The sequence below is a fragment of the Peromyscus maniculatus genome, chromosome 5, assembly GCF_049852395.1.
Source record: "Peromyscus maniculatus bairdii isolate BWxNUB_F1_BW_parent chromosome 5, HU_Pman_BW_mat_3.1, whole genome shotgun sequence".
NCBI classification, from domain to species: Eukaryota; Metazoa; Chordata; class Mammalia; order Rodentia; family Cricetidae; genus Peromyscus; species Peromyscus maniculatus.
The window spans coordinates 22,493,421-22,506,443 of record NC_134856.1 but is presented as its reverse complement, the minus strand read 5'-3'; the positions used below and the strand labels follow the sequence as shown (position 1 = coordinate 22,506,443).

General features: G+C 50.9%; 1 protein-coding gene across 1 annotated transcript; it reads left to right on the top strand.

Annotated features, from left to right (window-relative positions):
• The first annotated feature begins 3,282 nt into the window (after positions 1-3,282).
• Positions 3,283-8,460, top strand: Best2 (bestrophin 2). The gene is made up of 9 exons (XM_006998371.3): positions 3,283-3,560; positions 3,646-3,740; positions 4,701-4,934; positions 5,009-5,163; positions 5,634-5,711; positions 6,214-6,366; positions 6,453-6,533; positions 6,659-6,813; positions 7,927-8,460. Exons 1-9 carry the CDS (start codon positions 3,409-3,411, stop codon positions 8,348-8,350), a joined length of 1,527 nt encoding a protein of 508 aa, XP_006998433.1. The 5' UTR covers positions 3,283-3,408; the 3' UTR covers positions 8,351-8,460.
• Positions 8,461-13,023: the final 4,563 nt, after the last annotated feature.

Genomic DNA, 13,023 nt, shown 5'->3' with positions numbered 1-13,023 from the left:
GCCGTGGGAAGTGCTCTTCTGTGTGCCAGGCTGGGCGTGGCTCTCCTATTGGTGTGTCTCTAAAGACAGAACATCTGTCTTGAGTCAGTACCAAACATAGGGACAAAGATTTATGTCCCTGGTTGTGTGTTCAGGGCATTGTTGAGTATGAGACCTGAGTATATGTCTGGGTGTTTCTGTACGCAGCACATAAAGGAGGAAGCATTGAGACAAGGCCTTTTTTTTTTTTTTTTTTTTTCATTTTAGACAGAGCTTATAATTTAGATTGCCTTGAATGCATACCCTCCAAAATGCTGGGATTATGAGTATATACCACCATGCCTGCCTAAATACATTAATGTACAAATGCATTAATGTCACTGAGGTTTTAGTTGATGAGAATGTTAAGGAAAGGTCTCTGTTGTCATCCCCCTGCAGTGCTAGGGATGGACCCCAGGGCTTCATAATTGCTTGGCAAGTCTTCTACCATTAAGATACTCTTGCAAATGACAAGTGTTGGGAACCACCAAGGTCCTACTCTGACCCTAGGGCTGTATCCCACTGTGTTGAGGAAGATCTCCCCACACTTCTCATGCAACTTTGGATGAGTCTTTGTACAGAGGAAAGGGAGACTTCAAACTGAATATGAATGTCTGTGGCTATGGATGGGAAGGCATGGGGTGCTGAGTGCTCTCCTGAGTCTTTGTCATGTGATGAGAGCATACAGGAAGGCAGGCCCCTGGCCCCCTTCTTCTGCCCTCCTATAAGGCTGTTTGGAGCAGCTGGTGTGGGTCCATGAGCTGAGGACTGATTGCTTCCAGGTTTCACTTGCCTTACAGTCACTTGTTCCAGTGGAAGGAAGGGGGTGGGACTTGTGTGACTCTGAACATTGTGTGTGTGTGTGTGTGTGTGTGTGTGTGTGTGTGTGTGTGTGTGTGTGTGTGTGTGTGTGTGTCTGTCAGAGGACAGCTTTGTGGAGTTGGTTCTCTTTATATGAGTTCCAGGGAGTAAACTCATGCCATGTTTCTTTGTTTGTTTGGTTTTTGTTTTTGTTTTGTTTTTTGGAGGCAGGATTTTATTGTATCCCCCAGGAGTCCTGGAACTCATTCTGTAAACCAGGCTGGCCTTGAACTCACAGAGATCTGCCTGCCTCTGCCTCCCGATTGCTGGAACTAAAGGCATGCGCCACCACTGTCCAGCATTATTTTTATACAGAATCCTACCATGTAGCAAACTGAGGCTTGCCCCAAATCACTATGTACCCCAGGTTGGTGTCTTTATTTCTTCTTAGTGATCCTCCTGCCTCTGCCTCCCCTCAGAAAAGATAGGATCATAGATATGCACCTTTATACTTTTTGGAGGGGGGGTCTGGAACTCTCTATGTAGACCTGTCTATCAAGCTGGTCTCAAACTCACATATTCTGTCTGCCTCTGCCTCTCTAGTGCTGGAATTAAAGAGGTGACTTCCTTCCTTTTTTTTTTACCCCCTCTAGACAGGGTTTCTCTATATAGCCCTGGCTGTCCTGGAACTCACTCTGTGATGAAACTTTAGACCAGGCTAGCCTTGAACTTAGAGATCTGCCTGCCTCTGCCTCCCAAGTGCTGGGATTAAGGCATGTGCCAACACCACTGGGCTGTTTATATTTCATTGTAAGTGTGTTTTACCTGCATGCACATGAATAAATACCCAGGAAGGCTAATGAGAGAATAAGAAGCCCTTGAGCTGGAGTCACAGACAGTTGTAAGCAACAATGTAGGTGCTAGGTACCAAATTCTACAAGAGCAGTGTGAGTCCTTAACTTCTGAGCCATATCTCCAGCCCTACTGTCTCAATTGTGGTATATGTCTCTATGCCTGTGTGGTATAGAGTACGGGTGCCCTTGGGTCCCCTGGGGCTGGAGTTACAGACGGTTGTGACATCAGAGTGGGTGCTGGGGACAAACTTAACAAGAGCAGTACACACTCTTAAGCACTTCAGCCCTCTATTGGCTTTTTGTGATTCAGTCTCCCTCTATAGCCCAGGCTAGCCTGGGACTCATGACAGCCCTCCTGTCTTAGCTGCTGGCATACCTGGCAGGTCCTGAAAGTCCGTGTGACAGTGTGAATTGCCATTGTGGTAAAGTAAAGCTGTGTAAGGGGAAGCTAAATGTGTGCTTGGGTCTACATCTTTGTGACAGCCGCTGAGCACAGGTAACTGAAAGGTGACCCAGTCTTGTTGGCTCGGTGTGTGTGTGTGTGTGTGTGTGTGTGTGTGTGTGTGTGTGTGTGTGTGTAGGAGGGAGCTTCTTCCCTCTTCCAGCTATAGGTTCCTTCTCCCTACTAGGGAGCCAGACAGAGAGGAGCAAGGAAGTACAAGGCAGACCACACACACACACACACACACACACACACACCACCCCACCCAACCCCACCCCCCTGCCCAGGAGACAAACTGGCAGACCTTCTCCAAACAAAGTTCTGAGGCTGGAGCTGAGCTAGAGAGGATGGACCTGGGAGGGGCTGCCCACGTCCACTCCCCAGCTCCCTTCCCGCACAGAGTGGCTTCAGCCTCACCCCAAACTGAAGCCACCCTCCCATTCAGTCTCTGTCCCTGCCTGTCCCTGTACTGCCACCCTCCACACAGGTGAGAAGGACCAGGCCTGGGAGAAAAAAGGGCCCTGCAGTGGCAGGCTTTGGGCAGGACTCCTAGGGGACCGGGGGCAAGGCTAGGAGGATCAGCAAGGAGGGGACGCAGAAGGGAGAAGAGGGTCTGGGGTAGGACCGGACGGGTCAGAGCCGGAGGATTAAGCGTGGGTCGGAGGGGGCTGGTTCCTAGCGGAAGACAGGGAGGCTGTGGGACAGACTGGGGACCCAGAGCCTTAAAGACTGCATTCAGAGTAGTTCTGAATATGGGGGGAGGGGGTAGTAGCCCCAGACTAGGAGTCAGCCAGGGCAGACTGTAGGCTCAAGGCGGTGGAGAGAGGAAACCAAAGTTGGGAGGGTGGGCAATGAACTGGGCGGGGTGGGGTGGGGGGTTGAAGCTCCGAGAATTTAGAAACTGAGGACTCGGCAAGTCAAGGAGGTTGAGCATTGTACAGGTGAAGGGCTGGAGGGAGGGGACGTGGGAGACCATTCAAAAAGTGACTAGATTCATCCAGGGGGTTAGGAAGTGGGGAACCTAACTAAAAATCCAAAAGGCTTAGGCCAACAGTCTAGGGGAGGAGAGAACAAGACTGGGAGAAGGGAACTCGGGAGAGAGCCAGGACCGGGGCGGGGGACGTGGTAACAGGACGCGGGTGGGGACCGCTCTAGTGCAGTGAACACAGTGCGCTATGTCCGCTGGCGCCTGCACCTGAAACTCCCAGGACCAGTCCGGTCTTTCTCCCATGGCTCACAGGTCAGGGCTCAGGCTAACCCCCTCTCCATTGACCACACTGGCCCGGCACAGCAATGACCGTCACCTACACAGCCCGAGTGGCGAATGCCCGCTTCGGCGGCTTCTCGCAGCTACTGCTGCTGTGGCGCGGAAGCATCTACAAGCTCCTGTGGCGAGAGCTGCTGTGTTTCCTGGGGCTCTACATGGCGCTGAGCGCCGCCTATCGGTGAGAAGGCCTGGGGATCTGCGCCCTGTGGCAGGGATCGGGAGTGGAGGAGAGACCTGTAGCCACTGCATTCCCTACCCCGCAGCTTCTTACTGGCGGAAGAGCAGAAGCGCTACTTTGAGAAGCTTGTCATGTATTGCGACCAGTACGCCAGCCTCATCCCGGTCTCTTTCGTGCTTGGTGAGGTTGCGTCCCGAGTGTCCCCTTCCTACTTCAGGGAGAAATCTGTTTTTCATCCATGCCTTCTGGAGACCCCCCCATTCCTACCCTCACTCAAATCTAACCTCCAGGGCTTCCCACTTCTGAATGCACACCTTGAAGATGCCCATATGACCCTACATCCTGAGACACTGGATATCACCTGGTTACGGTACACTCCGAGGTGCCCCGTGGGAGCTCCACCTCACCCACAGACTTATTGCTAATTGTGTTTGCATCCGATTACTATCCTCCCACACATCCCGAGAGCCTTCCCGCCAGGGACCAAATATGACTCCATTCAAATCCAGCCTGGCCCCCGGCCCCATAGAAAGCTCATGTGACCCTCCCATCACATGGTTGGGATGAACAGCCTGCCCAGGTCCCCCCCTTACATAGGGCCAAACTCTTTCTTTCTAGGTGTGTATTGTTTGTTGGCTTGAGACAGGGTCTCTCACTAAGTAGCCTTGGCTGCCCTGAAACTCCTTATGTAACTCTGGCTGAGGGAAAAACTCTTTCATAACCAGGGTTCAGGGACTACAATGACTGTCGCAGTAAATCTATCTAGTTGTCCCTGGTGTTCGTTCATTCCACGCCCACACACTAATGTCCCACCTTGTTTCCAATCCAGATACCCCAAACCTAGTGATTCCCTGGGGTCAGAGAAACATGTTCCTTCATGCGCCTAACATGGGCCCTAGGATTCCACATCCATATTGGGATACAATCCCCCATCTCGGGGTACCCCAGCCTGCTCCAATCTCTTTGACTTCAAGGGCTGAATATCCACGTTCTTAAGCCAAATGGCCCGTGTGGTCAGGGTGACCAGCCTTTTCCATGTGTCTCTGATGCAAACCCTCTGTCATCCCAGTTCCACGGCTTGGGCTCCCAAACTCTTGGCCCCTGAATCCTGCTGAGCTTCCTTCTCCGGCTTGCCCTCAGGCTTCTACGTGACTCTGGTGGTGCATCGCTGGTGGAACCAGTACCTGTGCATGCCTCTGCCGGATGCACTCATGTGCGTGGTCGTCGGCACCGTGCATGGGCGGGACGATCGAGGTCGCCTCTACCGGCGCACGCTCATGCGCTACGCAGGACTCTCCGCGGTGCTGATCCTGCGTTCGGTCAGCACAGCGGTCTTCAAGCGGTTCCCCACCATAGACCACGTGGTCGAGGCTGGTGAGTCTCTGGCCAGAGGATGGCAGGGCCAGACAGGAGAGCAGTGAGAGTAACCTCGGGTCACACCCCTCCAGGATTTATGACCCGCGAGGAGCGCAAGAAGTTCGAGAACTTGAACTCATCCTACAACAAATACTGGGTGCCCTGCGTGTGGTTCTCTAGCCTGGCGGCTCAGGCGCGGCGAGAGGGACGCATCCGCGACAACAGTGCCCTTAAGCTGCTGCTGGAGGTGGGCCTGAGAAGAAGTCATTCTTTTTTTTTTTTTTTTAAATTTTGTTTATTTATTATATACACAGAAGAGGACACCAGATCTCATTACAGATGGTTGTGAGCCACCATGTGGGTGCTGGGAATTGAACTCAGGACCTCTGGAAGAGCAGTCAGTGCTCTTAACCTCTGAGCCATCTCTCCAGCCCGAAGAAGTCATTCTTATAGAATAACAGAGAAATTGTGCGCTTTGGAGTGGGTCGAGGGCGGCTGACCCTGCATCGCCCACAAGTCTGTATTCCAAACACCCTGACCAATGCACTTATTTCCACGGCGGCAGCCCTGTAGTGCGTGGTACCCCCACCCAGTTGTATACCACCACCAAATACTCGCCTAATTCCTAATATATGACCCTTCTCTATCCGAGTACTCGTATGTAAGCTCTACGTGAATTCAGTGTTCAACCCCTTCATGACTCGCATCTGCCCACAGGAGCTGAATGTGTTTCGGAGCAAATGTGGGATGCTGTTTCACTACGACTGGATTAGCATACCCCTCGTCTACACCCAGGTAACTTCTCCATGCCTCCATTTACACTCAACATAGGAGTCTCTATTCCTCTTTTTTGATGTTGTTTTGTTTTGTTTTTCAAGACAGGGTTTCTTTGTGAAACAGTCCTGGCTGTTCTGGAACGAACTCTGTAGACTAGGCTGGCTTCAAACTCACAGAGATCCACCTACCTGCCTCTGCCTCTGAGTGCTGGTATTAAAGGTGTGTGCCACCACCGCCCGGCCTTCCTATTCCTCTTAAGGAAAAATGGAAGTCAGTCATAATGGCACACATCTGTACTCTCTCCCAGCATTCGGCAAGCTGAGGCAAGAGGACCCAGAGTTTGAAATCAGGCTAGGTTACATAGCCAGATCCTTTCTCAGTTGAAAAGAGTGTAGGGACTGAAAGCCAGCTAAAACTCAATCATCCTGAAGTTCATTGCTGGTCCTGATCTTTCCACGACTCTGAGGCACATGGGGTGGGGGGTCAGAAGTGATCTCGTTTCCATTTGCCTGGCCCCCAGGTAGTGACGATCGCAGTGTACAGCTACTTCCTGGCTTGCCTCATCGGCCGTCAATTCCTAGACCCCGCACAGGGCTACAAAGACCACACCTTGGATCTGTGCATTCCCATCTTCACTTTACTGCAGTTCTTCTTCTACGCCGGCTGGCTTAAGGTGGGAGGGGTGGGGGAGGTGTGGAGCGGAGGAGTGGGGTATGAACGATTCTCCAAGCTCCACCTGCCTCTCTTCTCTGTACTCAGGTAGCAGAACAGCTCATCAACCCTTTCGGAGAGGACGACGACGACTTTGAGACCAACTTTCTTATTGACCGCAACTTCCAGGTCAGACTCTACTCCTGGTGGCCTAGTTTTCTAAGTGGTCCGGGGCTCACCCTGAATACCCCTCTCTCTTGGATCACGTGCCATGAGGGCTCCACCCACCCCACCCTGCGTCTCCACATCCTCAGGTGTCGATGCTAGCGGTGGACGAGATGTATGACGATTTAGCTATGCTGGAGAAAGATCTATACTGGGATGCGGCCGAAGCTCGCGCGCCCTACACCGCGGCCACCGCTTTCCTGCTGCAGCAGCCTTCGTTCCAGGGCTCCACCTTTGATATAGCGTGAGCGAGCGCGGTGGGCGGGGTTAGGGCTCTGCTGGCCTAGGAAGGTCTATGGTCTGTGGGGTTAATCCGGGGACTCCGGTAACCAAGCTAGGCAATTTGGCCCAGGAATGTGGCATAAACCAGGAACCCCAGCACTCGGGAGGTGGAGCCAAGGGGATCAGGAGTTCTGCTACGTGAAGAGATCAAGTTCAGGGCTGTGACTGGGGTGGGGACAGGTCATCGGTTGGAGACTGGGGGACAGATCTAAAGACTTTCAGAGACAAGATGCGGCCACAGTTGAGGTTGTGGCGCCAGAGGATATGGCTAGATCTTTCAGAGTGATACAAGGAGTGGGTGGAGATAGGTAAATCTCAGGCGCTTCGGATCCGCTTTGGGGATCAAGAAGAGGGTAGGGTCTAATCTATCATGCAAGAGGTCCTAACCTCTATTTCAAACGTCGCTAAACAGTGACAGATAGACAGACAGCCCCGGATTTGATGGCACACATCTGTAGCCAGTCCCAGGACAGGGGAGACAGAGGCAAAGGTTCCTTCACCAAGTTTGAGGCCAGTCTGAACTGCATAGTGAATCTCAGGTCAGTTAGAGCTACATAGTAAGACTTTGTCAAAACAAACAACAGCACACACACACACACACACACACAGAGAGAGAGAGAGAGAGAGAGAGAGAGAGAGAGAGAGAGAGAGAGAGAGAGAGAGAGAGAGAACGAGAAAACACATTCCTCCTTTGGAACCTCTCCTGAGAATTCCTTTTCCTGAACCTACCTTCCCTCTACTAAAAAATAAAACAACAACAACTAAATAAATATCACAAAACTAGACAGGGGGTGGTGGCACACGCCTTTAATCCCAGCGCTTGGGAGGTCTGCAGGCGGATCTCTGTGAGTTCGAGGCCAGCGTAATATACAAAGCGAGTTCCAGGTCAGCCAGAACTGCTGCACAGAGAAACCCTGTGTCTACCGAGTTAGTACTAGGACAGCCAAGGCTACACAAACAAAGCCTGTCTCAAACAAAACAAAACAAAAACACGGGAAAGCTAAAATAAATAAACTAATAAATAAATCAACGCAAAAGAGCGAGGCCTCAGTGCTGACCCCTTGTCCATCTGCAGGCTGGCTAAGGAGGACATGCAGTTCCAGCGGCTGGACGGCGTGGACGGCCCGCTGGGAGAGGCTCACGGGGACTTTCTGCAGCGCCTCCTGCCGGCGGGTGCGGGCACTGTGGGTCCGCTGGGGCGGCGCCTGTCGCTGTTACGGCGTAAGAACAGCTGCGTGTCAGAGGCGTCCACCGCGGCCAGCTGCGGATGTGCAGGCGCCGCGGAGAGCGGAGGCGTTGAGTGCGGTTGTGGAGAGCCATTGCTCGACCCCAGCCTGCGGGAGCCGGAGCTCGAGCCCCCCGCATGTCCTGAGCCGCCTGCCCCGGTCCCGGGGCCGACTGCTGAACCTTTCACCATCGTGCCCCTTCCAGGGCCCCGAGCTCCCGCACCGCCTTGGCTGCCCAGCCCTATTGGAGAGGAGGAAGAGAGTCCGGCCTGAGACCCTGGGACCAGGACCCCTGTGGACACCCAATCCTGCACAGGGCATGCTGGCGACCACCAAGGTCTGCACAAGCTAGCTAGGCCTGCACCAAGGTGATCTGCTCATTTTGACCGGCTATGTCTCCCGCTGGGGCTGATGGTGTTAGGGGTCCATACTCTCCCAGCTGCTGTTGCTTTTTTTTTTCTTCTTTTTTTCTACTCCCAGCTTCTTTAAGCGGCTTCCCAAGCACCACCACCTGACAGGCGGCCTGGGTTGTTCCCTTCCAGTGGAACTGAGTGCCTACCTCATGAACTTGTGAGGGCTAAAACAGAAATAAATGAAATGATGGCTTTGAAGCGGTTGGTTTATAGTAGGTGTTCAATAAATGGTTAACACTGAAGTGGTGTCTCTAACCAGATCATTTATAAGGTTTGGAAATTCCTCTGGGCTTTTTTGTTTTGATACAGGATGTCAGTGTGCAGCTGGCCGGTACCTCCTGACTAGGCTGTCTGGGAGCTCACATTCACCTCCCTCGCCTACCTAGTGCTGGGCTTAAAGGCAGGAGACACCACACCGGGCCTTCCAAGCTCCCCACCCCACCCCCACCCCCTGTTTGTTGTGACAGGGTTTCTCTGTGTAGCTTTGTGTTTTTCCTGGAACTCACCCTGTAGACCAGGCTGGCCTCAAACTCACAGAGATCCACCTGGCTCTGCCTCCCGAGTGTTGGGATTAAAGGCGTGCGCCACCACCGCCCAGCCCAAACTTTCTTGATGTTCTAGTCATTCCCTAACGCCCCCCCCAAATTTTGATGTAGTACCTTTGGGGGGTTTGTTTGTTTTATCCTTTTGTTGTTGTTGTTGTTGTTTGTTTTGTTTTTTTCGAGACAGGGTTTCTCTGTGTAGCTTTGCGCCTTTCCTGGAACTCACTCGGTAGCCCAGGCTGGCCTCGAACTCACAGAGATCCGCCTGCCTCTGCCTCCCGAGTGCTGGGATTAAAGGTGCCACTACTGCCCAGCAGTACCTTTGGTTTTATTCACTGGTGAGAGGGAAATGCTGCCTGGTGATCAGAGCCCTTAGCATGAAAGACAAGCAGCGGGAACACTGAGCTGTATCACCAGGCCCACTCGTCAGTAAGTCAGCCACTGTTTCAAAGCAACCATTTCCCCTTGCTCCAAGCACCTGTACCCTCAAATATTCTCTCCGCACTCCAGGTCCTGTGTGTATGGTGCTGGGGGATGCAGCCAGGCCAGGTCCTCTTGCACGCCAGCTAAGCCAGGCAACACTCTGCTCACTGTGCTATCCCAGTCCAGACATGCCAGGTTTGCTTGCTTTAGTGATTATTTTTCTTGGTTTGGCAATTATTTTATGGGTACAAGCATTTGCCTACATGTAAGTCTGTGTACCACTTGCTTGCCTGGTTCCTCGGAGTCCAGAAGAGGATGTTGGATCTCCTGGAACTGGAGATACAAACAGTTGTGAACAGGTATGTGGGTGCTGGGACTCAAACTCAAGTTCTTCAGCCCTGATCTGCTGAGCCATCTCTCTGCCCTTTTTGTCTCTTCAAGATGGTGCCCACTATGTAGCTCTGGCTGCCCCAGAACTTACTATGTCTTGTGGGCTGCAAGAATATGTTATAGAGATTCAGCTGTGTATTAAAGCTATTCTTTGACCCACCAAGGGTCCGTCAAATGGGAAGCCATTTATCACAGAATATTTGGTGTTATACAGCCTTAATATTCAGCTGTGCCTTGCTATGAAATTCTTGTGTGCACATATACTATAGACCACTTGGCAAACAGTTCAGCTTCTCAGACCTGCTGAACCTCTAGGTAACTAACTCCCTCGCTGAGCCTAGGAGACAAGCAGGCAGTAGATACATAGCTTTGTTTCTTGTGCAGATGAAGCTCAGACCATCCCCTTCCTCAGGCCTAGGGGCGTGGCAGAGAGACGGACTGGGGAAAACAGGGCTATTTGCATAACCAGGTGCAGTAAGGACTGGAGTGGAATTCCAGAGACAGACACAGTCCTCATGGCCAGAGAGAGGAGAAGACAGAGTTTATAAGGGCCAGGGGTGGGCTCAGTGGGTTAAGAGCACTGGCTGCTCTTCCAGAGGTCCTGAGTTCAATTCCCAGAAACCACATGGTGGCTCACAACTATCCGTAATGAGATCTGGTGCCCTCTTCTGGCCTGCAGGGATACATGCAGGCAGAACACTGTATACATGATAAATAAATCTTAAAAAAAAAAAAAGAAAAAGAAAAAGAAAAAAAAAAAAAGGCCAGGGGTAAGGAGCCAGGAAGGATAGATGGAGGACGAAATAACAGAGGACTGAGACCAAAAGCATAAGAGCTTAGTTATTACCAGGGCTGTGAGGGGATAGAAAAAGTTGGTACAAAAAGGAACTGAGACTCAGGATGGAACTGAGGCAGATGCACCAGATGCAGTGTGTGCCTCTGGGAGGAATTTTCTCAGGGCTGGAACTATGATGTAGACCAGACTGTCCTCAAACTGCTTCTGCCTCCTGAGTGCTAGGATTAAAGGCATGCACCCCTACACTCAGCTTCCCTATTTTTATTTCTTTAAGATTTATTTCTATTTTGTGTATGTATTTGCCTGCATGTGTGTATGTAACACACGAATGCCTGGTACCCTTGGAGACCAGAGGAGGGTGTCAGATTCCCTGGAACTACAATTACAGATGGTTATGAGTGCCATATGGGTGCTAGATATTGACCTGGGTCCTCTGCATGAGTAGCAATGTGACCTTATATACACTGAATATATATATTGAATATAGCTCCTAACCTTATTTTTTTCAAACATGTATTTGTGTGTGTGTGTGTGTGTATGTGTGTGTGTGTGTATGTGTGTATGTGTGTGTGTGTGTGTGTATGTGTGTGTGTGTATGTGTGTATGTGTGTGTGTGTGTGTGTGTGTGTGTGTGTGTGTGTGTGTGTGTGTGTAAGGAGTTAGAAGTCAATTCTCTACTACGTGAGTCCCAGGAACCAAACTTGTGAACTTGTGTCATCAGGCCTAGTGGAAAGCTCCTTCATCCACTGACCCATTTCTCCACACTGACTTCCTTTTCTTTTGGACAGAGACTCATATAGCCCAGGCTGGCCTTAAACTCACTATACAGCCAATGATGATCTTGAATTCTTGCCTCCACCTCCCAAGTGCAGGGCTTTTCTTTCTTTCCTTCTTTCCTTCTTTCCTTCTTTCTTTCTTTCTTTCTTTCTTTCTTTCTTTCTTTCTTTCTTTCTTTCTTTCTTTCTTTCTCTCTCTCTCTCTCTCTCTCTCTCTCTCTTCCTTCCTTCCTTCCTTTCTTTTTCTTTTCTTGGTTTTTCCAGACAATGTTTCTCTGTGTAGCCCTGGCTGTTCTGGAACTCGCTCTGTAGTCCAGGCTGGCCTCAAACTCAGAAATCCACCTGACTCTGCCTCCTGAGTGCTGGGATTAAAGTCATGTGCTACAACCTCCTGGCTACTTATTTTTTATTTTTTAAAGCTTGTTAGTCTTAGATGACCTTAAACTCAACAGCAATTGTACTGCCTCAGCCTCCTCAGGGTTAGGACCAAGGCATGGACCACTACTTTCCAGGTCTTAACTGAATTGCTCTTATATGCCATTGGCTTTTGACATTTAGAAGTTTAGCAGGGACCCTTTCCTGGACCACCTGTTTGGCCTGAGCATTTCAAAGATAATCCTCCTAAATCCCACAAATCAGCTCCCAGTGGCTCCCCAATCTGGGCCACATGTGTCCTTCCAGGATATCAATCCCAAACCATACTCCCTGGGATTCTTCTGCTGTGGGATGATGCTTTTGCACACTGGTTTAATAAAATGCTGATTGGCCAGTAGCCAGGCAGGAAGTATAGGTGGGATAAGAGACAAGGAGAATTCTGGGAAGAGGAAGGCTGAGTCAGGAGATGTCAGCCTGCTGTCCAGGGAGCAGCATGTAATGGCACACAGGTAAAGCCACGGAAAACACTGAGACATATAGATTAACAGACACGGGCTGAGTTTAAGTGCAAGAACTAGTCAGTAGTAAACCTGAGCTATTGGCCGAGCAGTTTTAATTAATATAAGCCTCTGTGTGTTTACTTGGGTCTGAGCGGCTGTGGACCAGGTGGGACACAGGAAAACTTTCGGCTACATTCTTCCTTCCTCTTAAGCACACCACCCAGCAGCAAACCTTAAAGGCTCTAACCTCACTCTCCACAGGTCACCCTGGCCAGAGCCAACACGTCACTTAGATTAGTGACCTTTGTTCTGGGCATGTGGCCTTACCACCCCCTACACAAACACCAGAGAGCACCTACAAACACCCAAGCATGTCATGTGCTTCCTCCCTTCAAGTCTTCTAGGGTTGTTACCTCACTTAGGACCAAAGCTAAAGCCCTCGCCCTTTCCTCACGCCATTCCAGCCACACCAGCCTCCACCCACCAAGCAAGATCTCATCTCAGGGCTTGCACATGCTAGTCCCCGTCTGGACTGCTTCCCCAGGGGTCTGGATGGCCCCACCCTAATCTCTGCCTGGTTACATGTTGCTGAAATGATGTTACCTTCTCTAGCCAGGACTACCTTCCTGGACTTATTTTTTCTTTTTTAAGATTTATATTTATTTATTTGGAGACAGGGTCTATTATGTGGCTCTGACTGTCCTGGAACTCAGAGAACCACCTGCCTCTGC

What these genes read in the sequence shown, in the direction of transcription:
- Best2 (XM_006998371.3), top strand. Translation starts at nt 3,409, where the DNA reads ATGACCGTCACCTACACAGCCCGAGTGGCGAATGCCCGCTTCGGCGGC. An exon ending in GCGCTGAGCGCCGCCTATCG is followed by an intron (nt 3,561 to 3,645) that starts GTGAGAAGGCCT and finishes CCTACCCCGCAG; the next exon opens with CTTCTTACTGGCGGAAGAGC. An exon ending in TACCCCTCGTCTACACCCAG is followed by an intron (nt 5,712 to 6,213) that starts GTAACTTCTCCA and finishes CCTGGCCCCCAG; the next exon opens with GTAGTGACGATCGCAGTGTA.